This window comes from Sturnira hondurensis, unplaced genomic scaffold (assembly GCF_014824575.4).
Source record: "Sturnira hondurensis isolate 20B ecotype Veracruz unplaced genomic scaffold, ASM1482457v3 Scaffold0013414, whole genome shotgun sequence".
In the NCBI taxonomy this organism is placed as follows: Eukaryota; Metazoa; Chordata; class Mammalia; order Chiroptera; family Phyllostomidae; genus Sturnira; species Sturnira hondurensis.
The window spans coordinates 110477-136311 of NW_028086045.1; the positions used below are offsets into that span (position 1 = coordinate 110477).

The 25835-nt window shown below is 36.4% G+C and overlaps 1 protein-coding gene across 1 annotated transcript; it reads left to right on the forward strand.

Annotated features, from left to right (window-relative positions):
* Positions 1 to 1121: 1121 nt before the first annotated feature.
* On the forward strand, positions 1122 to 25835 carry LOC118997752 (disintegrin and metalloproteinase domain-containing protein 5-like). The gene is made up of 12 exons (XM_037061614.1): positions 1122 to 1286; positions 1984 to 2063; positions 5417 to 5472; positions 8259 to 8337; positions 8617 to 8693; positions 9486 to 9660; positions 10598 to 10663; positions 14063 to 14134; positions 15633 to 15796; positions 16574 to 16655; positions 21041 to 21177; positions 25631 to 25835. Exons 1-12 carry the CDS (start codon positions 1232 to 1234, stop codon positions 25833 to 25835), a joined length of 1248 nt encoding a protein of 415 aa, XP_036917509.1. The 5' UTR covers positions 1122 to 1231.

Consider the following 25835-nt stretch of genomic DNA (forward strand, 5'->3'; position numbering starts at 1 on the left):
TGGCCTTGTGGGTAGGTATAAAAGTTCCATCTACCCACTTGGTCATTTCTGAGACCACCCTTGTGCTTGGGGGAGAGTGGCATCTTGTTAGAGCCCGCAGGGTGGGTGTCTAGGCTTCCTCCTCTGCCTTTGCTGATGGAGTTGGAATGGAGCTGTGGTTCTTTCCTGTGGGATTTAGCAAGTAGGTAAGCTGTGGAGGTTTTTTTTGTCTTGCTATATTGTCCCTTTTTTGGTCCTTTAGCTATGGAGAGGAGGGGTTTTTTTGTTTATTTTTTTCTTTTGTCTGCTCTTGGTATTTCCATGTCATTGGCTTCTGTAGTATCCAGCCTGGGATATATGAGACAAAAATAAAACTCAGGGAGCTCATTGCCATTTTGTCACATAAAGAAGTAAAAACTAGGACCCACATTAGTGTGGCAATAATAATGCAATATTAGAGAAGTTTTTTTACAGACTTTATTTATTTTTAGAGAAAAGGAGGGAGAAATAGAAGAAAAACTTCAATGTGTGGTTACCTCTCACGTGCCCTCCACTGAGGACTTGGCCCACAACCCAGGCATATGCCCTGACAGGGAATTGAACCAGCGACCCTTTGGTTCTCAGGCCAGCACTCAGTCCACTGAAACACACAGCCAGGGTTAGAGAGTTGTTTTTTTTCTTTTTGAAGCATCTATATTCGAAAGGGTATTTTATGGTTTTTTTTTTTTGCATAAAATAAATGTCCGGTAATGGAATACTCAACAATTAAGTTTAGAAAAGAAGCTGTGTTTGCAATAGTTTTTGCAAATAATGCATTTTTCCTGTTTGGGCAGTGTGATAATATAATAGGCAGAAATTTGTTTGCTATGAGTAACTTGAGCCTTTTTATCTTTGTTCCTCTTCTTCTTTATCCTAAGTAAATGATACAAACAAAAGCCTCATTAAACACCACCATAATCTGAGGACTGAAAATCACACAGCCTTTGCTTCCTTAACAATAAATCGAATGTGTGTGAATGTTGACAGTCTTCACCAAGCCCTCACCTGCCCACCTGCTTTATGCCAACTCACCTCCAGAGGCAGCAGAGAACCCTACGTTTTCTGACACGGGCTCTGCCCGTCTCGGCAGCCTTGCCTTTCACTACGTTTGGCGCATCTCCAGGCTCTGCGACGCTGCGCGAGCTGCACCTTTACTGGCCTCAACGCCTCAACTGCTGTTACTCGGCCAGCGGGGTTCCAAGACAACGGAGCCATGTTCTTTCTTCTGGTCCTTCTCACAGGAATTCGTGGTCTGCAGGCAGGCCCCAGTAAGTACAGGTCATTGTTCCTCCTCCCAACCCAGGCTTCTAAAGGGACTTTGCTTAGGGGGCTGTACTTTTTGCTTCAGGGTCGATGTCCAGCCCCTTTACCAGGACCCTTTATCCTTGCCCTTTCCTTCAGGGTCTAATCTTTTCACTTCTCTGGAATGGTTTCCTTGTCTGTAAAGCAGACAAAAATGAGACATGGTCCCTCCCACATTGAAAATTCTGTTGTAAAAATAATTGCATTGTTGGAAAGAAGCTGTTTATCTATGACTTTCTTGATTGGCTGACTGCTGTCTTCAACCTGCTGCACTGGAAGTTGTGTTCAATATTCTGTCTTTTCCCTTAAAATGATCCCTTTTTCTCAATGTACCTGTGTTGTTCCCATCTCCACACTTCTTTGGCACACAGTGACACTGTATTTGTTACTCAGTGCTACACAGTCCAGTTGTTGAACTGCCTAATCAGTGTGTGAATGTGTGTGTGATGTATATAGCTAGATAAAGACAAAATAAAATCATGAGATCTTGGCAAGGGTTAAGAAATATGTAGTAAGAATGACAAGACAGTGAAAAGGAAGAGTAGATACATAGATTAAACAAAAACTTTTTGGTAATATAGAGAAACAAATGCAGAATTGGATTTAGAAATGAATAATGTGAGATAACTGGTACCAAAATAACTTTGCATATTTTTATTTTAGATCCTCATAAAACATTTGTGCAGACCACAGTTCCTGAAAAGATTTCATCTTCTGACACCAAAAAAGATCCAGAAAACAATGTAATGGGAAATAATAATTGTATATCTTAAATGTGTTGTTTTTACTGTGAAGACCAGCATTGCTGAATGTAGGCAGGGACTCAGTTTTTGGAGGCAGAGCTGGCAGTTCAGACCAGAATCGCAACGTGGAGCATTTTCATGTGCATGAATATGTGTGACTCTGCATGTGTATGTGCTTCTGTTTAGGATGAAGGATTTGAAGGATAGGAGCCACCAGGGCCAGGATTAGGAAGAGGCAAGCAAAGAGCTTGACTCAGGTGCAAAATTTAAGAGGGTAGCAAAAAGCTGGGATTCCCCCAGGGCCAAGATGAGGCAAGTGAGGTGAGTCAGGGTCAGATACCGTCTTCCTTTAAAATTTCGGTATTTTTGTTTGTCATAAAATTTTGCATTAATTTTGGTTATTTAAAATAGTGCATTCAAATAGTGTTTATCTTTATTACTGAGTTTTCTGGCTCCCTAGTCCTGGCTTGGATGATTTCCCAAACTACAGCAGTTTCTCCTCATCCACGATTTTGCTTTCTATGGTTTCAATTATTCACGGTCAACTGTGGAGCAATATTAAACGGAAAATTCCAAAAATAAAAAACTACGTTTTTTTCTTAACATTTTTTTTATTGTTGTTCAAGTACAGTTTTATGCCTTTTTTCCCTATCCCCCTCCACCACCCCAGCCTTTCCTACTTCCCTCCCATTTTCACCCCCCTTATTATTGTCCACGTGTCCTTTATAATAGTTCCTATAAACCCTTCACCCTTTTCCCCTATAATCCCCTCCCCTCTCCCTTCTGATCACTGTCAGCCTGTTCTCAATTTCAGTGTCTTTGGTTATATTTTGCTTGATTGTTTTGTTGGTTAGGTTCCTGTTAAAGGTGAGATCATATGGTATTTGTCTTTCATTACCTGGCTTATTTCACTTAGCATAATACTCTACAGTTCCTTCCATGCTGTCCCAAAGGGTAGGAGCTCCTTCTTTCTTTCTGCTGCACAGAATTCCGTTGTGTAAATGTACCATAGTTTTTTGATTCATTCATTTACTGATGGGCACTCAGGTTGCTTCCAGCACTTGGCTTTTGTAAATTGTGCTTCTGTGAACATTGGGGTGCATAGGTTCTTTTGAATTGGTGTTTAGGATTCTTAGGATATAATCCTAGCAGTGGAATTGCTGGGTCACATGACAGATCCATTTTTAGTTTTCTGAGAAAATTCCATACTGTTTTTCATACTGGTTGTACCAGTCTGCAATCCCACCAACGGTGTACTAGGGTTCCCTTTTCCCTACAACCTCTCCAACACTTGTTGTTTGTTGTTTTGTTTATGATGGTCATTCTGACCGGTGTAAAGTGGTATCTCATTGTGGTTTTAATTTGCATCTCTCTGATAGCTAGCGATACTGAGCATCTTTTCATGTGTCTCTGGATCCTCTGGATGTCCTCCTTGGGGAAGTGTCTGTTTAAGTCCTTTGCTCATTTTTTAGTTGGGTTGCTTGTCTTCTTAGAGTGGAGTCGTATAAGTTCTTTGTATATTTTGGAGATTAAACATTTGTCTGAGGTATCATTGGCAAATATGTTTTCCCATATTCTTTTCATTTTAATGCTGTTTTTTACCATGCAGAAGCTTTTTATTTTGACAGGATCCCATTTGTTTATTATTTCTTTTATGTCCCTTGATCTAGGGAAGATATTGGTGAAAATACTGCTGTATGGAATATCTGAGATTTTCTTGCTATGTTCTTCTCTAGGACTTTAATGGTGTCATGACTTAGATTTAAATCTTTTGTCCACCTTGAATTTATTTTTGTGTATGGTGTAAATTGGTGATCCAATTTTATTATTTTTTTTTTGCATATAGCTGTCCAGGTCTCACACCATTTGCTGAAGAGCCTATTTTACTCCATTTTATGCTTATTTCATTTTAATCATGGTTGTTACACATATTACCTGTGGCTTTGTTATTTCAATTTTTTATTTTTTGGATAATTTGATCCTGTTATTTAGCATTTCTTTTAATTTTTTATTGACATTTGTTGTGTTAGTTTTGTAGGGCTGCTATAACAAAGTAACACAAATGATGTGGCTTTAACAGCAGAAATTTATTGTCTCACAGTTCTGGAGTCTAGAAGTCCAAGATCAAGGGGCTAGTGGGGGTGGTCCTTTCTGGCAACTGTGAGGGAAGGATCTGCTGTAGGCGCCTATCCTTGGTTTATAGATGAATGTGTACTAGTTGTGAATCATCACATGACATTCTACCTTTGAGTATGTCTGTACATTTACTCTTGACAAGTATCCCAGTCACATTGGATTAAGGCCCACCGTAATGATACCTGATTTTAACTTCATTATCTGTGTAAGATCACATTCTGAGATCCTGTGGTTAGAAATTCACATGTAAATTTAGAGGGATAAAGTTTAGCCCACACAGTTGGATGTTATGCATGTAAAGTTGTAGAAACTCTGGACATCAATTTTGTCCATTTCTTGTTAATTACATAGTAGTTTTTTTCTTGTTAAAATATGTAGATTTAAAATTTTATTGCTGCTATCACATGGCCCTTTTTTGTGTGTCTTTCTTGAATAACAAGGGATTTTTAGAGGGCACAGTTTGCACGGTCCCCTGCAGACTCAACTTCTTTCCAGTGCACCACCTGATGGCCCTTCTCAGACCCTTTATCTGTTGCAAAGAATCTGCTTCTGCTTATCTGTTCTGTACAGAGATAAGCAACTGAAAATGTTCAAATGGCTATTTCTCTGGCTAAAATAATCTTTAAACATTAATCAAATAAATAATGACTCATGTTTTTCATATATTCTAGAGAGTTCTCCATACATGTCTCTGCTGTCTCTCTGTTCTCCTTCGTTTTATTCCAGAGGAGTTTCATTGTTTAGTTGAATAAGCACACAATGGTAGTTGCTGTGTTATGTTGCTAGAGGTATAGTGCATTCCTGTAGTTCTTTCTTTTGGGAGTGTTTCTTCCAGTGAGCAGGGAAATTTACTTTCCAGGATGGCCTGGAATAGGCAAGCAGAAGGTTCTCTCAAGTGAGGTAGGCACCTTTGGTGTTTACCTTCACCATGGTGGATGGGTGGTATGTGTCTACACGAAAATACAGCAACCATCAGGTACGCTTCTCTCTCAGAAGTGTGAGTAATGGTGCCCAGCAGGCATGTGGGGCCTCCACCACCTTGTTCTCACTTCAGAATCCTGAAGCTTCAAATATCCACATGGGAAGGGAAGCATATGTAATGATGATATATTATTATTAATTTTTGACAAACTTGTAAAGGCATAACTGACAGGAAACATCATTTAACATATTATTTACAAGTATTATTGAAAGTATTTTGAATTCTCATGTTACAGGTTGCTTATATGATTACGATAAAAGGAAAACCATATTATGTCTCTCTCACAAAGCAGTAAGTAATTATTTTATCTTTTCAAATTTTAATTCTGTGGTTTCTTGATTTATAAAAATAGCTATGAATAGGAGCATTTCAATTCAGGTGTAAATTTGATATCTATATGCCCTTGATGTCTATTGTGTACTCGTTATTGGGTAAAGTTTTAGGCCTACTAAAGACAATAAAATGTGGTCCACATTTAAGGAACTTACACTGCAGAAAGATATATTCAAACAATTAATAAAAGATGGAGAGAACTTTATTATAACATGGTATTATGATACATATGTCAACAGCAGTCTGAAAATCAAGGAAGGCTTTTCAGTAAGAGATGGCTTGTATCTTGAGCGAAGATACCTCTTTAGCTCTGAAAAGAAGTAGGGTAGTATAGGGGGTCATTCTGTTTAGAGAAAATCATGTGTAAAATGTTGAGATGTGAGACCAAGTAGATTCTGTGCTGTGCAAAAAGTCAGTGTGAATTACTAAAGAACACATTTTCTGGAGGGTAGGAGTGAAAGATTTTGGGTAGTAGGTAGAACCAGTTTGTAGGAGGTCTGTCATGCCACGGTAAGGATGTTGGAAGCCAAAATATTTGTGAGAATATACTTACATAGGCTCCCTGAGTCTTGCAGGCTGATTTTGAGGCGGGGCGGGGGGGGAAGTAGAAGTCGGGTAAATAATTGTTTGGGTGAGTGATGATTGATGGCTTGAATGTAGCTATAGGTTATAGCACAGGAAATAAAACATTCAGTAGACCTTGAAGACAGATTTGGTCATGTGATTAGGAAACAGTGAGGAATCTCGGATAAATTAGTTGTTGTTTAAGAAGATGGGTGGGTTCTAGTGTAATTAATTACAAGGGAGATCTTTATGTGAGGAAAAAGTTCAGTTTAGTTTGCGGTGCCTATATGATATCCAAGTGGGTTTTCCACTAGGTATGTGAATATAGGAATGTGAATCTCTGAGCAGAGGTTGGTGATTGGGATATAGATTTTGCAATAATCAATAGTTTGGCTGTATTTTTAAATGAAAGTTTATAGAGTGCTAATAAACAGATTGGTGGCTGAAGACTGAATCCCGGTAAAGACAAATATTGTGGGGCAGGTAGAACAAAGAGGAACCTGCAAGACTCTGCCCTCTTAGATCATAAGAGGTTGATCATAGTCTTAGATCAAAAGGGGTCGACAAACTCCTTTTGTAAAGAGCCACTCAGTAAATATTAGTAGCTAATATGCTGTATACTCTGTTGAAACTAAGCAATTTTGTACTTAAGGCAAAAGCAGCCATAAATAAGATGTAAACCAATAAGCCTGGCTGTATTTCAATAAAGCTTTATTTATAAAACACACAGCCAGCCAAATTTGGCCCATGGATTATTGTTGGCTGACCGCTGGAAGAGAAGCAGAAGAGTGATGTGTGATTAGAGTGAGTGGGCACAGATTCCAAAAAAGATGCTAGAAGTCCAGTACAATGATTATTTAAAAATTGCCTTTTGGATTTGAAATTTTGATGGCTATGAATCTTTTCAGGGCAGTTCATGGTGAATAAATACTGACAAAGTGGAGAAACCGGGTATAGATTACTTAGTTGATAAAAATAGGTTGCAGGCTGACAGCTTTGGGGGTGGTGTTGAGGGGAGGAGGGATGGACGCAAAAAAGAAAAAAGAGTGCTGGCTGGTGTGGCTCAGCGGGTCAAGCATCACCCTGTCAACTGAAAGGTTTCTGGTTCGATTCCTGGTCAGGGCACTTACCTGGGTTGCAGCCCAGCCCAGATTCCTGGCTGGGATGTGAGAGAGGCAACCAGTTGGTGTTTCTCTCACACACTGATGTTTTCTCCCTCTCTTAAGAAAAAAGGAAAGAAAAATTTGGACATGAACAACAGTGTGGTCATTGCAGTGTGGGGGAAAGGGCTGGGTGGAAGGTGGTATAGGGGAGATAAATGGTAATAGAAAAAAACACAATAAAAATGAACTATTAAAAATAGGCTGCAAACTGGAAATATATAGGGAATAGTTACAGTTGGACCACAGGATCAAGGGAAAGTTCTTCAGGATAGTAATGCCTTGATAATACAGTTTTTAAATAGTGTTAGGATAAAAGGCAGAGAGGAAGAGGTTAAAATGATGGGACTGAAAAAAATATGTATCTTCAACATAGGGCACAGAATGGGATTTGTAGCACAAGTATAGTATTTGCTTTGAACCAAAGTAGTCATCTTCTGGAGGTAAAGGTAGGAGGTGAGGGTGTGTAGAGGTTATCTGAAAGTGAGGTGACATGGAGATTGTGTGGGATGATCGACAGGGTGCTGCCAAGTTTCTGAATAGATAGCGAGGGGAGTGAAAGAAAATTCTGGCCAAGTTGATTGAGAAGAACTTGGGACTTAGCTAAGCTTAGTGAACGAGTTTCTAGCAATGTCAAGGAAATCTATGTAGATTATACTCTAACCCTACATTTTAATTTTAAGATTCAGGTTTAAAATCTGGAGTCAATGAGGAATAAAGACAAAGATTTGAAAGTTCTGTGCTGGAAATTGGGACCTATGTTGTTTTGCTGTTTGATATTCCCAGGAATTTGGGTTGTTCATTAGCATGAATTTTGGTAGTATAGGTCACTATGGTTAAAATGCCTCCCTTGGTGCCTAATTTACTATAAATGATAGAGAAGTATTTGGAAAATAGGATATGCCAAGATCATTGGTACTACTTTAAATTCTCCAGTAAAATGAAAAATTTATTATGAAGAATATTTTTTCCATGTTTTCTCTTTTACAACTTCAGCATGTTTTTTTGCTTTCTGCCTAGATCTTTTTTATCATCAGTTTCTGTCGTTTATTCTTATGACCAAAATGACACCCAGAAGGCTCACCCTTTGTTAGATCAGGTAAGTGAAGTTATTTTTTTGTACAGATATCTTACTCTGAATTTCCTTTAAAACTATAAACACTTTGAAATTACTAGAATGTAATTTTATACATGCACTAAAATGAATAATCTGAACTAGTTCTTATTTCTCCCTGGCACATCTTCAGAAAGATGTGTAGTTACCATTTATACTAATGTACTAAGGTAGCTAATGTGATAATACATGAAAATGACATATATGTGGTGTCTGTTTTGAAAATACATTATCCATTTGTTTTTCTTCATGTATTTTTTTCAGATGGATTGCAGTTACTATGGATATATTGCAGGCTTTCCAAATTCCGTTGTGTCCCTCAACACTTGTTCAGGACTCAGGTTGTAACTCATGGAAATAAACCTCATTTGCCAGGATTAGATCCTGCTAGTGTATGAGTTGATCCTCCAGTATCTTTTCTGGTTCTACAGTCCCCTTTGTTACTTTAATTCCCTAAGGAGTGAGCAAGAACTACTGATAAAATAGATGGTCCTGCGGACAGCCTCTGTTCCTGATTGGCTGCTTATTGATAATGATAGGACCTGTTGCTTGAGGCTTTGAGCAATCTCGAGTGTAGGGGGTGTGGCTGGTCTCTCTGTATTTTAGTTTTCCCCATTGTTTTATGTTCTCATAATTTCCTAGGATGGTTAACAGTTGTAGAAAGCCTCAATCTGATAGATACTTTGGCTCAGCTCTAATCATTTTTAGCCAGGTAGTGTCTTCAGTTCAGCCCACACAAACTATTTAGGACCTGAAGTGTCAGGGAGAGTTAGGTGTCTCAAAACGAGGGAGAGGACTTCAGACCAAAGGACAGAGTGCCCGTAGGTCCTGCAGACTGGTTAGGAAGTCTGCACCCGAGGGAGGGATCTTAACCTGTTTCAGCATGTGGCTCCACGCCACCATCATGGTTTCTTTCATATAGTTTTCTTGAAACATTTATAATATAAAATAATACATATCCTGTGGTATTACTGGTCCAGTTCTGGGAAACACATCAGAAATAAAGAGATAAAGTAGAAAAAAATAAGGTGGCTTGTAATGGGAAAAAAGCCCTGACCAACATTTCTCATTAGAATATTAGATTATAGTGTTGGTAGAATCATTTTATATGTTTTGATTATTTCAACATTTAGGGGAATGTTGCAGTTCAGAAACATCTCATATGGAATAGAACCTGTGGAGACTGTATCAGAATTCGTGCACATGATTTATGAAGACAAAGGTTATAACATTAACCTTCCTCTCTTAAGAGACAATGATATTTACAGTTATAATAATTCAGAGTATCACTATAGAAAAAAATCAGAAGTAAGTGTTGACTTTTTAATTTTAATCTATTTAGTATAATTTTGTGAAATAAAATTAATTTCAGTGCAAAATTTGGTGACTTGCAAATACTAGATTTTACTTTTTCAAGATGTACCTGCATGAATTTTAAAATAAATGGAAAATGAAATTAAGTTCTTTGTTATATTTGTTATCAGATGACAGTTTAGCAAAAACATAGTGACTGACAATTGGAAACAGATATGTGGATATAGGATTAAAGAAACCAAAAAATTAATTTTGACATGTGGGCATTTGGAGAATTAATATGTTACTCCTTTTCCTCAATTGTCTGATAATTTACATGGTATAAATATTATGTGATCTGACTTTGTAAGTTAAGTCTGTGTTTCCTGAAGGTTCAGAAATGAGCAACATCTCTGGTGGCTTACATGTGGCCACCAGATGTATGCCATCTCTGGTGGCTTACATCTTCATGTAGTATACATGAAGTACATGTAAAGCGAAGTGGTTAGTTCTCTTCCACAAACACCTGCAAACTGCCATAAATAACACCCCTAGCCCTAGCGAACACCTTTGATCACGCTTTAGTAATATTTTAAAGCTTTATTGTTTGCCAAAAGTAGTTTTCTAATAAACTAATAAATGTATCTATATGGAGATTACTATGAAAATTATCACAAGGCCAAGGAAAGAAAGGCTATATGCTATAAAGTTAATAAATATTTCCAATTTCAGCGATTGCTAGTTCTCACATAGCTTGTGATCTCAGTAAAAATTCTTTTTAATTCAGGTGCATTTGTATTGGAATTTCCCTAATAGTACCTAAATTTTGTATTTGAAAATAGCCTTGTTATATAATTGATAACAACGTGTTTCTCAGTCTATCTTTGAATATAATTTCAATAAGAGGTACATTTTTAGAAATTTCTCAGTGTTCATGTTGTGTGCTTTCCAGAGAGTTGAATTTTTCAAGTTATTCCCTCAATACCTGGAAATATATATTGTTGTGGATAAAAATCTGGTAGGTCCTTCTTTGTACATTATTACTTTAGAATTACTTAACATTTGTCTTTAACTTGATTTCAATGATGTAATACCAATTTTAAACAAATGTTTATGTTTATTTTGCTTCTTAAACAGTTAATAAGTTCTTAAAATTGTGAATAAGCCGTTTTTGTTAATTTATTTATTTTGTATGTATAATCTCCAATTGCTTTTGTAAAGTGAAGCATCTTTTCATTTTTTAAACCTTGTTTGTTATTTTTACTTTTTTCCAAAAGGACTACATTCTCAATGAAAGTATAGATTTGAATTTCCCCAAACCCTCCACCTCATGTGCAATCATAATTAGCTTGCCTCCGCCTAATTGGTAGGGTTGTCTGCTAAACACACATGCTACCCCTTTCAAAGGAAGAAAACAACTTACCTGTTTTGCGCTCAGTTCTAAATAAACGAAATGACAGGAAAACAAATGAACAAAATGTTCATACTGAGAATTCACGACTATTCTTCAGATCTTGTGTTTAAATTTTGAATTCATACAACATAGGTGGTTAGGGGATTCTTTCTTTTTTGATTGTTGTTCGGTTACAGTTGTCCCCATTCCTCCCCTCCCCCCACCATTACTCTGAGAGATGAGGCTGTCTTTGTCCTAGGTTGGTAAGATCTGAAGGCACATAATGGAAACAAATGGTATTTTACCCTGGAGGAATGCTACTTCAAACAGGATTCCCACAGATTAATGTGAGCCATGTATAAGCTCAAAATCCATGAGAAAATTAGCCACAGGGAACAAGGTTAGCAAAACAAAAAAGTAACAGGTTTATAGCCACAAAAAATTCAGCTATTAATATTTTAATACATAGGTTATAAAGAAAAATATTTTTCTCAAAAGGAAGTCAGTTGATTCTCAAAAAAGTAAAAATGAGGCAGGGAAGTGTGGACATAACTGTTGTCAGGGATAAAAAAAAATGAAGCTTCTGGCTCAGAAAAGAGTTGGAGAGGTTTTTATTATAACTAAGTCGACCCTGTACAAAGCCAATACATGCTCTAAAATTGTATTTCTGTGAAATTGCAAAGCACTTAGAAGTTGGTAATCAGCATTTTAAGTATAATAAACAAGAAGAAGGCAATAAAGGGGAAGAAAAACATTACAAATTAAACATTTGTTTCATAAATATGGAACAAATTTAAAAGCTAAGGTTAAGATAAAAGATTTCCACTCAAACATAAAAGTAATTGTAGTGAATATAGAGGGAATAAATACTGCAATTAGAAAACAAAGTAAGTGCTGGTGGGATTGTGAAGAAAGGGGAGCCCTTTTGCACTGTTGGTGGGAATGCTGGTTGGTGCAGCCACTGGGGAGGGAAGTGTGGAGATACCTCAAAACATTCAAAATAGATCTGCCTTTTGACCCAACGATTCCCCTTCTGGGAACATATCTGAAGGAACTCAAAACACTAATTTGAAAGAACATAAGCACTCCTAAGTTCATTGCAGTATTATTTACAATAGCTAAGATATATAAGCAGCCAAAGTGTCCTTCAGTAGACGAGTAGATAACACAATTATGGGACATTTACACAATGGAATACTACACAACCATAAAAAAGAAGAAAATTTTACTGTCTGTGGATGGATGGACTTGGAGAACATTATGCTAAGTGAAATAAGCCAGTTGGAGAGAGACAAATCCAAATGATTTCACTCATATGTGGAATCTAATGAACAAACTGAACTAATAAGCAAAATAGGGACAGACTCAGAGAGCAGGGTGACGGCTGTGGGAGGGGTTAGTGGGTGGAAGGATAGAGCAAGAAGGAAAAATAACTCGTGCAAATGGCCAACAGTGTGGTGATTGCAGGGGAGAGGGGGTTATGAGAGATAAATGGTAATGGAAAAATGCAACAAGTAAGTCAATAAATAAAACCAAAGATAAAGATTAAAAGCAAGACAAATGACGGTATTTTATCTTTGGTTATGGCTGGGTATAGATGTACCACATCTTTATCCAATCATCTATCGAAGACACTTCAGTTGTTTTCATGTCTTGGCCACCATGAATAGTGCTGCAATGAATATAGAGTCATATATATCTTTATAAATGTGTTTACAATTTGCAGATAGATACCCGGAAGAGGGGTTACTGGGTCATACGGTAACTCTCTTCTTTCTTTTTTCTTTTTATTAAATTTATTGGGGTGATGTTGGTCAGCGAGATTACATAGGTCTCAAGAGCACATGTCTATGATTCTCGGTGTGCGTATTGCATTGTTTGACCCCACCTGAAGTCAAATCATCTTCCATCTCCATAGATTTGACCCTGTTTACCCTTTATTACCCTTCCCACCTTCCTCCCCTCTGGTAACCACCGTACTGTTGTCTGTGTCTCTGAGTTTTTGTTTGTTCACTTGTCGCTTTCCGTTTTATATCCCACATATTCTGAAATTTTTGAGGAACCTCCATAGTGGCTGTACCAGTTTACATTCTCACCAGAAGTAAATGAGGGTTCCTCTTTCTCTCCAACCTCTCCAACACTAGTTCTTACTTGTCTTGTTAATGATAGCCATTCTAACAGGTATGAGGTGGTATCTCATAGTTTTGATTTTCAGTTCCCTAATAGCTAGTGAAGTTGAGAATCTTTTCATTTATTTAAAAATTTTTATTGGTATTCTACTACAGTTCTCCCAATTTGCCCCCCTTTGCCTTCCTTGCCTAGCGCACCCCTGCGCCCACAGTCAATCCCCACACTATTGCCCATGTCTATGGGTTATTCATACATTTTTTTGACTAGTCCCTTCTCCTTCTTTCCATCATGGTGGACAGAATCTTTTCATTTGTCTGTTGGCCATTTGAATGTTTTCTTGGACTAAGTGTCTGTTCAGGTTTTCTGCCTGTATTTGATTGGGTTGTCTTTTTGTTTGGCATTGAATTGTAGGAGTTCTTTATATATTTTGGATATTAACTCCTTGTCAGACCTGTTGTTTGCAAATGCCTTCTGCCATCCAGTTGGTATTTTTTGTTTTGTTTTGTTTTGTTGGCAGTTTCTTTTCTGGGCAGAAGCTTTTTTCTTGGAATTGTATACTTGAAGCCTATGTAGTTTTATTAACCAATGTTACCCCAATAAATTTAACAAAATGTGTAACTTTAGAACTATCATTAAAGTTTTCAAAAAATAACAGTATCACCAAAGAAGACAAAAACCAAAACACGTTATTAAATATTTTTTATTATATATATTATAGTAAAATGAAATGATTTATTTTTAGAAATCATGATTTATATATCATTATTCATTTCTTGGATTACAATTGAAATGTAGTTCTATCACAAATTTAGAATACAGTGCATTATATATATTAAGGGTATGTGATATATTAATGGCATTCACTAGTTTTTAAAAATAATTGATCTTTTTCAGTTTGATTACATGGGCTCTGATGTAAAGGCTGTAACACAGAAGGTTATTCAGATAATTGGATTTGTTAACACTGTAAGTGCTTAAATCCCCTTTTGTTTATACACTTTGTAAAAGTATAGGTAATATGTTTTGATGTACATAGTATTTGGTTATGCTGTTGAAGAGTTTCCATGATCAAACTACCAAATTAAATGTCTTTTAAAAAATATATTTTATTGATTACTCTATTACAGTTTTTTCATTTTCCTGCTCTGTCCCCTCTATCCTGCACCCTCCCTTTAGTTCATGTCCATGGATTATACATATAAGTTCTTTGAGTTCTCTGTTTCCCATACCATTTTTGGCCCCTCCCTTCTATTTAATGCCTACCAATTATGCTTCTTCTTCCCTGTACCTTTTCCCCCTATTTCTCTCCCCCCCTGCTGAAATCCCTCCATGTGATGTCCATTTCTCTAATTCTGTTCCTGTTCTTGTTGTTTGCTTAGTTTTTGTTGTTTTTCTTTCTTGTTTTTTAAAGTTCATTTGTTGATAGTTGTGAGTTTGTTGTCATTTTACTGTTCATATTTTTTGTCTTCTTCTTCTTAGATAAGTCCCTTTAACATTTCATATAATAAGGGCTTGGTGATGATGAACTCCTTTAACTTGACCTTATCTGGGAAGCACTTTATCTGCCCATCCATCCTAAATGAAAGCTTTGCTGGATAAAGCAATCTTGGCTGTAGGTCTTTGGATTTCATGACTTGGAATACTTCCTTCCAGCACCTTCTTGCGTGTAAGGTTTCTTTTGAGAAATCAGCTGATAGTATTATGGGCACTCCTTTGTATATAACACTCTTTTTCCCTCTTGCTGCTTTTAAGATTCTCCTTTTGTCTTTAATCTTGGGTAACTTAATGATGATATGCCTTGGTGTGTTCCTCTTTGGGTCCAACTTCTTGGGGACTCTCTGGGGTTCCTGGAGTTCCTGGAAGTCTATTTCCTTCAGCAGATTGGGGAACTTTTCCTTCATTATTTGTTCAAATAAGTTTTCAATTTCTTGGTCTTCCTCTTCTTTTTCTGGAAACCCTATAATTCAGATACTGGAACATTTGTTGTTGTCCTGGAAGTTCCTAAGCCTCTCTTCATTTTTGTGAATTCTTGTTTCTTCAGTCTTTTCTGGTTGGATGTTTATTTCTTCCCTTTGTTCTAAATTCATTGATTTGAGTCATGATTTCTTTCCTGACATTGTTGGTTCCCTGAATATTCTACTTTATTTTATTTTGGGTATCTTTTATTTGTTCTTTCACTTTTAGGCCAAGTTCGGTTAGTTCTATGAGCATTTTGATTACCAGTGCTTTAAATTCTCCATCAGATAGCTTGGCTATTTCCTCATCACTTAGCTCTCTCTCTGAAGTTTTACTCTGTTCTTTCATTTTGGCCCTATTTCTTTGTTCGGAGTACCTGTTAAGTTGTAAGGGGGTGGGGCCTTAGGTATTCACCAGGACAAGGCAACTAAATGTCTTAAATGTACTTTTATAAAGGTTTAATATAATCAAATTTATTAAAAATTTTTCATTTACCTTCTCTTTTTAGATGCTTACTCAGTTAAAACTGACTGTTATAATATCTGCCATAGAAATCTGGTCGAATAAAAACAAAATTTCTACTGTTGGAAATCCTAATCACATATTATTCAGATTTTTAGATTGGAAAACCAAACATGTCTTTCAGACTCATCATATTGCATACTTACTTGCGTGAGTATAGAATTCTGTATTTGTACAGAATTAAAGAAAGAATGGAAAATGATTTCACATGTTAATTATGAAAAAAGAACTTATTTAATACATACTGTATTCCATATATTCAGTAGACATGATTGGGGTGGGGGAAAATGTAAGTTATAGTTCTTGTCCTCAGTGATGTAATGTAAAGTGAGACTTAAAAACTTCTATCAACTGACAAAATAACCTGCTAAAAGTGGAGTTACATAAAAGCATTGAAATAACTAAAGGAGATTAATTATCTGTGATACAATTTCTTTGATGTTGCTCAGCTTGTAAACTTTACTACCTGTTATATTATCACTACATCTTGTTTTTCATCTCATTAATTTTTGTTTTTATTTTCTAATAATAGATTGAATTGTTTCATCATCTGGAATCTTATGCACAGAAAAATCTATTCATTTTTAGTGAATAACTGAATAAGAAGGTCACAGGAAATTAAATTTTCAGGGATGTAAATGTAGAGGGAACCAGAATAAATACTATAACTATTGGTGCAAATACATTTGGCATACCTGTTAGGCTTTACCTTATTATACTTCTGAGTGTTTAGCAAATAAGAAAGTTACAAGTATATACTGAAATATTCTTAACATTGTAGGTATGAGAAAAATATGTTTAAATTAGCTTAATTCAGAGTAGCATGGTGCTTAGGACATAGTAATTGTTCACTAATGTTTATTGCTATGAAAATTTATCAATAATACCACCCTTAAATGGAATCATGAGGAAATTCTCATTTTTTAGCTTCAAGAAACAATTGAGTTTTATAGGAGCTATACCTCCTGAAAAAGTATGCAATAAGGACTATGTCGCAGGAGTTGCTCTGGTATGTAATTATTATCCAGTTTGCTCTCATTATTTTCATGTTTCAAAATTTCCTAAATATTTTAAAGAATAAATAGATATATTACATAGTTTACTCATTCTTTAATAGTATTTTAAATTACTAATTTTGAAGCATAAAATGAAACTATATAATTGCTTTTAGAAAGTAGAACATTTAGCTATGGCTGGTGTAGCTTAGTGGGACTGAGTACTGGCCTGCAGACTGAGAGGTCTCTGATTCGATTCCCAGTCAGGGCACATGCTTGGGGTGTGGGCTGTGTCCCCAGCTAGGGGTGTGGGAGAGGCACAGATCAACATATCTGTCACATGTGGATGTTTCTCTCCCTTTCTTTCTTCCTCCCCTTCCCTCTGTCTAAAAATAAATAAATAAAATCTTTAAAAAATTGAACATTTACAGGGAATATAAAACAGAAAACTGTACTTGAATAAGAATTAAATTTAAAAAAATTGAACATTTAAAAATTCATCTGATCATAATGTAATATTGTTTTTTAAAATATATTTGACCTTTGTAAGTCAAAATTTGTTTTGAACAGTGGCATGCTTTCATCAATATTTATTTTCTACTTTATTTTATGTTATTATTGCACTTAAGTATTTATGTTTGGGAGGAGATGACTTGTAGGAAAAAAACAGCTACCAAATATTCATAATCTACTGACTTCTTTTATATATATATACATATATATATATTATTGATTATACCATTACAGTTGTTCTATTCCCCCCCTTCATTCCCCTCCACCCTCACACCCCCTCCCCCACCATTCTCCCCCCCTTAGTTTATAACCACGTGTCTCAAGTTCTTTGGATTCTATATTTCCCCTACTATTCTTGCCCTCCCCCTATCTATTTTCTACCTACCATCTATGCTATTTTCTTTACCTTCTACCCCCTTCTCCTCCTCCCACTCCTCTGTTGCTAACCCTCCATGTGTTCTTCATTTCTATGGTTCCACTCCTGATCTAGCTGTCCTCTTGGTGTGCTTTTGTTTTTGGTGTGGTTGTTAATAACTGTGAGTTTGCTGTCCTTTCACTGTTCATATTTTTCATCTTCTTTTTCTTATATAAGTCCCTTTAGCATTTCATATAATAAGGGCTTGGTGATGATGAACTCCTTGAATTTGACCTTATCTGAGAAGCACTTTATCTGTCCTTCCATTCTAAATGAAAGTTTTGCTGGATAGAGCAATCTTGACTGTAGGTCTTTGGATTTCATGACTTGGAATACTTCTTTCCAGCCCCTTCTTGCCTGTGAGGTCTCTTTTGAGAAAGCCACTGACAGTCTGATGGATACTCCTTTGTAGGTGACTATTCCCTTATCCCTTGCTGTTTCTAGGATTCTCTCCATTTTAAGTCTTGGCTAATGTAATTATGATGTGCCTTGGTGTGTTCCTTCTTGGGTCCAACTTCTTTGGGACTCTCTGAGCTTCCTGGATTTCCTGGAAGTCTATTTCCTTTTCCAGACTGGGGAAGTTCTCCTTTATTATTTGTTCCAATAAGTTTTCCACTCGTGGCTGTTCCTTTCCCCCTTCTGGTACCCCTATAATTTGGATGTTGGAACGTTTAAAGATGTCCTGGAGGTTCCTAAGCCTCTCCTCATTTTTTTTGAATTCTCATTTCTTCATTCTTTTCTGGTTGGATGTTTTGTTCTTCCTTCTGGTCCATTCCATTGATTTGAGTCCCAGTTTCTTTTCCATCACTATTGGTTTCCTGTGCATTTCCCTTCATTTCAATCAGTTTAGCCTCCATATGTTCCTCTAATTTGCGACTATAATCAACCAGTTCTGTGAGCATCCTGATCACCAGTGTTTTGAACTGTGTATCTGAGAGGCTGGCAATCTCTTGGTCGCTTACAGTTATGGGCTCTGGGAATTTGAGTTCTTCTTGAGCCATCTTTTGAACTGTTCATGCCTGTTACGTATCAGGATCGGAGCCCTAGGTGTTTACCAGAGCAGGGCAACTCAGTCGCTGGGTTGTGACGCTGTACGTGGGGGCGGGGTCAAAGAGGAGCAATGTCATCCCGTCTGCCGCCTCCTGCCAGGGCCCCCACAGGTGCTGTAGCTGCCACGGTCACCGGGGCCCACGCGTTTTGTCCCACTACACTCGAGTGTGCCACCAAGGTCAGCCCTCCACCACTGGGTTCTCCCCCTGGGGCCTGTGTGGTCCGTCTCACTGTGCGCGAATGTGAGACTGCGGCCAGTCTGCCCCGAACCCTGACTGGGTCCGGTCTACCTGTGCACCTAGGTCGGGGCATCTTTCCTGCCCGACCCTGCTCAGCTGCTGGCCCCGCCTTTCTTACCATCCTGGTTGAACGGTTCGTTGTTGTCGAACTTCCGTATAATTCAGTTTTCTGTTCTTTGGCTGTGTCTTTGTTCTCCAAACCTTTGTTGTATTCAGACTTGGCTGTGGGAGAAGGCACAGTGTTTCCATCTATGCCTCCATTTTGGCGGAAGTCCCCTCATAATCTACTGACTTCTGAGGAAAGTGAGAATGAGCTCTTACTACAGAGTTATAGTCCATTTACAACAAGTTATGTAAAAAGTAGGAAAGGGAACTAACATGAGAGTGCTTCAGAAAAAGATGAGCGTACTGTGATTTTCATACCGACCAATTCGTGCAGTGGTTGACTTTTAGTAGCAACTAAAATGAAACAAATTGCCATTGACAGATTAAAAAGATTAAACTCACTTCTGGTATGTACTTGTTATAACATTATGTGACTTTAAGGTCTACAGTGTAATGATTTATGTGTATATGTGGTGAAATGATTGCCACAATAAGGTTAACGCATCCATCATCTCACATAGTATTTCTGTATGTGTGTGTGGAACCTTTAAGTTTGTTCTGTTAGAAACTTTCAAATATATGATACAGTACCATTAATTGTAGTCACTATGCTGTATATCAATTCTTCAGAAACCAGAAGTTTGTACCTTTTGACTCATTGCCACCCCACAGTACCCACCCTTGGCAACTATCAAGCTGTTCTTTGCTTCTATGAGTTTGGTTGATTCCATATATAAATGAGATTATGCAGCATTTGTCTTTCTCTGTCTGACTTACTTAGCATAATGCCCTCAAGATTCACCCATGTTGTTTGTGCATATATACATACACATAAGTACACGTTACACATTATGGTATCATTGTGGTATCATACAGAACATTTCCACTGTTCCCGCCAAAATCCTCTGGGCTCTGCTTATTAATTTTCCCCCTCTTTACCAGCAACCATTATGGATTGTTTTATTGCCTCCATAATTTTGTGTTTTTCAGAATTTCATATAGCTGAAGTTATATAGTATGTGGCCTTTTCAGATTGGGTTCTTTCACTTAGTAATATGCATTTAAGGTTCTTCCATTTCTTTTTATTGCTTTATGGTTTATTTCTTTTTAGTGCTGAATAATATTTCATTGTCTTAAATGTGCCACAGTTTATGTCTTCATTCACCTGGTGTTTGGATACATATCATTAGCTGCCTTCAAGTCTTGGCAATTATGAATAAGGCTGCTGTAAACATCTGTGCAAAGAAACTGGGAATGATAGGAAGGAGAACAACAATACCTAATGAGGGTCTAGAGCTGTCTGTTGCTATCTAACTGATTATACCAAAGCTTAGCAGATGTAAAAATGCAGGTTAAAAATCTAGGAGCAGCTTATTGGGTGAAATCAAAGGGTCAGCTAGAGCTGTAGTTGCATCAGGGTCCAACCCAGAGAGAGTTTGCTTTCAGCTTAGTCGTGTGGCTATTGCAAGACCTCCTGTGGACCTCTCCATAGGCCGGCCTACTTCACGATGTGCTAGCTGGCTAGATTCCCCCAGAGTGAGGACAGTGATTCATAGAATACAAGAAATCAGTCTTTTTCTAACCTGTCTTGGAAAAGATGACCCATCACTTCTACTGTATTCAGTTAACTAGAAGTATGTGTATAAATGCAGCTTACACTAAGGACACAAATAGCAGAAGGCAGAAATCATTGCAGAAGGCAGAAACCATTTAGAGGCTGCTTTCTACAAAGAAAATGGAGAATTGGTCATTAAAAGATGAGAGGCATTTTGTTCAAAATAATTCAAAGAAGCAACACAATGTGGTATTTAATGCTGTAAGATAGCTGCTGTTGTCGTTAAGTAATAGTGTTTTGAAATGCGACTTTTATATTTGTTTGTCTGTGTTTAATAAATCTGTCACCCAGATGCTTACAAAACTACTCCAATTGCATTGACAAGGTATCTTGGATGTGTTAATATATTTTAAAAATGAATTTCATATTCTAATTTTTGATTATAGTAAGTATTGCTTTTTAAAAAAATAACTGAATAGGATTCTTAGCCAAATCTTTTCCCTTTATTTTTCTTACATTTAGTATCCAGAAGGTTCATCTTTGGAGTTCTATACTGTCAGCATTGTGCAGATGCTTGGCCTTAATATGGGACTGAGTTTTGACAACACTGACACCTGCCGCTGTTCAGGAGATGTTTGCACAATGTCACCAGAAGCACTGTAAGATAACTTCATGCAATGCCTGTAATTCCTTTGAAGAAATTTTTTGGTTAGGAACTTTTGCATTTCTATGAGCCATACTAAAGTAATTGAGAGTTATAGAACACTATATGTAACAACTACAGAATACACATTCTTTTCAAGTGCAGATGGAAACACACACCAAAATGGGCCCAGCACTTCCCTAGCACTCCATGTCCAGGAGAACTCTCTTCCTCCTTCTCCCTTCCAGGGTCTGGCTTGTATCTTTTTGCTGGCCTGCTTGAAAGCTTCCTTTGTGGGCCAGCCAGATGAATTGTGTGATTTTAGTGATTCTGCATGAAGTTAAATGCTCTGATATTTGCAGTAAACTGGCATTGTTCAATATAAGGATGAACAGTACAATTCATGGTCATCAAAATCTTTATTCAAAAAGACATGAAATTGCAAATAAAGAACACCATGACCCATTGAGAGGGACAGGCTGTTGAAGAAAGGAAAAAGTGTTTTAGTGACATTCATAAACAAGGGGCCCTACATTTCCATTTTTGTAGCCAGTCCAGGTTGCTTGACATCATCACCAAGACTTGGTATGTTCAGTATGTTTAATTTGAGTCATTTTACTGAGTATGTAGTACCATCTGTTATCAGTTTTAATCTACACTTCCCTAGGAGCTAATGATGTTGAACATATTTTCATGCTTAATAGCTTTGTATGTCATCTTCCGTGAAGAACCGATTCAAGTCTATCTTTTTAATTTTTAAAAACAAAAAAGATTTTCATGCTCTTATTGAGTTGTAAGAATTGTTTATTCATTCTCGCTATAATGAATGATTTCCTCCTTATAGTGAATTTTTTAAGAAAATATTTTAAATTTGACGAGGTACACTTTATCATTTTTTTCTTTTCTGCATCATGGTTTTATGGCTCTTACATTTATGTTTATGATATGCTTTGAGTTAATTATGGTATATGTGTTTAAGTTTATTTTTATTATTGCCATATGGATTTTCCATTATTCCATTTCTGCTTGTTAAAATGACTATCTGTTCCCTCACTTAATTGCCTTGGCAATTTTTTTCAAATATGAATTGGTTACATATGTGTGGATTTTTTATTGGCATCTCTGTTTTATATTTTTAACCTGTATGTTTGCCCTTATGGAGAAGCATAGTGACTTTATTATTGTAGCTTTAGATTGAATTTTGAAATCAGGTAGTGTAGGCACCCAAGTTTTTCACCTATTCTAGGTCCTTTGCAATTTTTTGGATATTTTATCAACTTCCTAATTTTTACAAAAACTTCTGAGATTTTGAAAAGTAGTGCATAGTTTAATTGCATAGTTCAATTTGGGGAGACTTCTCATTTTAATAATATTAAGTATTTTGATCCTTGAATATGGTTTATATCTTCATTTATGTATATTGTTTTTAATTTTTCTTAGCAATATAATTGTGTTTTACAGTTTAAATTTATCTTTAAGTAAAAAAAATGATCTTTAACTATTCTTAAGTTTATCTTTAAGCATTGTTAAATTTATCTTTTAACTATTATTTTTGCTATCATGAATAGAATTGTTTACTTTTTTATTTTCAAAATTTGTATTGACTTAGTTTTAGTGGGGGGAAAGGAGGAAGAAAGAGAGGGAGAGGGACATTGATGTGTGAGAGAAACACGTTGATTGGTTGCCTCTTGCACACCCGCAACTGGGGACCTGGTCTGCAATCCAGGCATGTGTCCTGACCAGGAACTGAACCAGAAATTTTTTGGTCAGGATGATGTCCAATCCACTGAGCCATACCAGTCAGGGCTTAATATCATCTTCAAATTATTCATTGCTAGTATATGGAAATATCATTGATTTTTGTACATTGACTTTGGGGGGTGTAAACTTGTTAAACACTTTAGAAGTTCCAGGAGATTTTTATTTGTTCATTTTGTAACATTCTCTATAAACAAGATCCTGTCATTCATGAATAAGAACTGTTTTAATTTTCCTTTTCATCTCTTTGTGTTTAATTTTTTTTCTTGCTTAATAACACTCAAAATAACTTCAGCTCAGTGTGAATGGATGTGGCAAGAGTGGATATTATTGCTTTCCCGATCTTAAGGGGAAAGCATACCCCTTTTCACCATAAGTATGATGTTAGCTGCAGATTTAAAAAAGATAAATATCCTCTCTTCTAAAATATGATCTTTTATTCACCTGTACAATATAGTGCTTTGTTTTTGTTCTTCATCATTCCAATAACTATCTGACTAATTTTACATATTTCTTTTCTGGTATTCTTACTTTTTGCTCCTAGCAGGCACTTGGTCTGCTTTTTACTAAATAATGTAGCCTAGAAGAGTGCTCAGTAAATCTGTTGCAAATAATGATCTAAGCAGCTCAGGATATTTTCTCATGATTTAATTTTATACTTTGATTCTGAATCCATGATATCTATTTTTTATTTTATTTTATTTTTAAAAAGATTTTATTTATTTATCTTTAGAGGGAAAGGGAAGGAGAGAAGGAGAGAAATATCAATGTATGATTGCCTCTCATGAGTCCCCTGCTGGGAACTGGCCTGCAACCCAGGCACGTGCCCTGACTGGGAATCGAACCGCGATCGTGTGGTTCATGATATCTATTTTTTAAAAAGATCTTATTTATTTATTTTAGAAAGATGGAGAAAGAGAGGGAGTGAAACATCAGTGTGTGGTTGTCTCTAGCACACCCCATACTGGGAATATGGCTTGCAACCCAGGCATGTGCACTGACTGGGAATCAAATTGGCCATGCTTTGGTTTGCAGGCCTGTGCTCAATCCTCTGAGCTACAGCAGCCAGGGCCTATTTTGTAAAAAAAAACAAAAAGTAGATAAATTAATTTATTTCTTCTTCTTTATGACAGTTTCTCAGAAAAATATTCTCACCATATGTTTGAGTGTTTATACTTTCTAAACAACCAACTTTATTGATTGTCCACAATAAAATTGACATACTTTAAGTGGAGAAGTTTATGACTTTTGACAAATATATATAAATCTTTGAACCACAGTGTCATCAGGTTATGCAGTGTTTGTCTCCACAGAAAGGTCCTTTGTGACCCTCAGCATTCCTTCTACCTACCACCCTTGCCCCAGGCATCAAATAATCTGAGTTCTATGACTACAATGAGCTTACCTTGCTCTACAATTTTATGTAAATTGAATATGTACTATACTTTGAGTGTTTACTTATAAGACTGTAATTTCTCTGAATTAACTAAACAGTTTTCTTTAATTGTTTGAATATACAATATCAGTTTATTTTAAGTATTTGCATGACGTATCTAATACTTGGGCCATCTCAGTGTTGATTTCTATTGATTGCTTTTATACTGACATTTTCTTTGTATTTTATGTCTATCATCATCATCGTCACATTGGATATTGTTGTTATACAATAGAAAGCTTGGATTCTCCTTCCTGTCTCTGAAAAACATTGATTCTTTTTTTTTTTTTACCAGGCAATTCAATTACTGGCTAATCATTTTGAATTTTATTTGCTTGCTTTTTGCTTTGTTAATATGGATATAGGGAAACTCAAGGTTTTTCCAACTTTGTCTCCTCTGGGGATTCTGTCAGAACTTGAATTAGACTCTGTGAGAATTGATACAGAGTAAGTTGTAATATAGCGCAACAACCAGCCAACAATAACCCAGGGACCAAATTTGGCTGGCTGCGTGATTTGTCAATAAAATCTTACTGAAATACTTCCAGGCTTATTGGTTTACGTATTGTTTATGGCTTCGTTAGTACTACTATAGCTGATTTCTTAGTTCTAACAGCATATATAGTACATAAGTTGATGCTATTTACTACTTGGCCCTTTACAGAAAAAAATTCCTCAACCCCTGGTCTAAGGCACAATCTTTAGTCTCTTAAATCATATTATTTCTAGTGTTTTAGTTGGATGCCAAGGTGTTACAAAAGTGCTAACAGCTTTTGTTCTGTCAGGACAGGTCCTCCTACTGCCCCTCCCAAAGAGCTCAAACAACCAACTTTTGAGAAATGTTCAATTATGAGGAGCAGAAAAGCTCTAAAACATGCTATTAAAGTTACTATTAAAATAGTAATAATAAATACTGTTAATAAATATATCATTAAATGTATTCATTCTGGCATTTACAGAAAATATAAAAATAATATTAAATAGATTAAGAGGATATTAAATACTGAAGCCAAAATTTTTTAATTCAGTTGTTGTCACTGGGGAAGTAACAAATAATAACACAGTTTCTGTTTTTTTTCATTCCCATTAGTTTTCTGCTGAAATTTAAAAAGTGTGTTAAACATATTAGCAATGCAATGACCATTTTTTAAATGTGCCTTCTGTTTTCTGTGAAGAATAATACTCTTTAAATCTCTCCTGAAAATGCCACACATTAGGCTAAATGTGGAGATATATGGCAATAATTTTTATCATACCCATGTTTTTAATAATTTAGGCACTCTCGGGGTGTAAAGGATTTTAGCACCTGTAGCTTGGATGAGTTTAAATACCTCGCCTCAAATTCTGGCTTTGACTGTCTTCATAACATCCTTCCTGTTACTCCAGTTTACAAACAAACAAGGAATGTGTGTGGCAACAAGAAGTTGGAAGCAGGTGAAGAGTGTGATTGCGGCACAGTAGCTGTGAGTAGAAACTTGTGA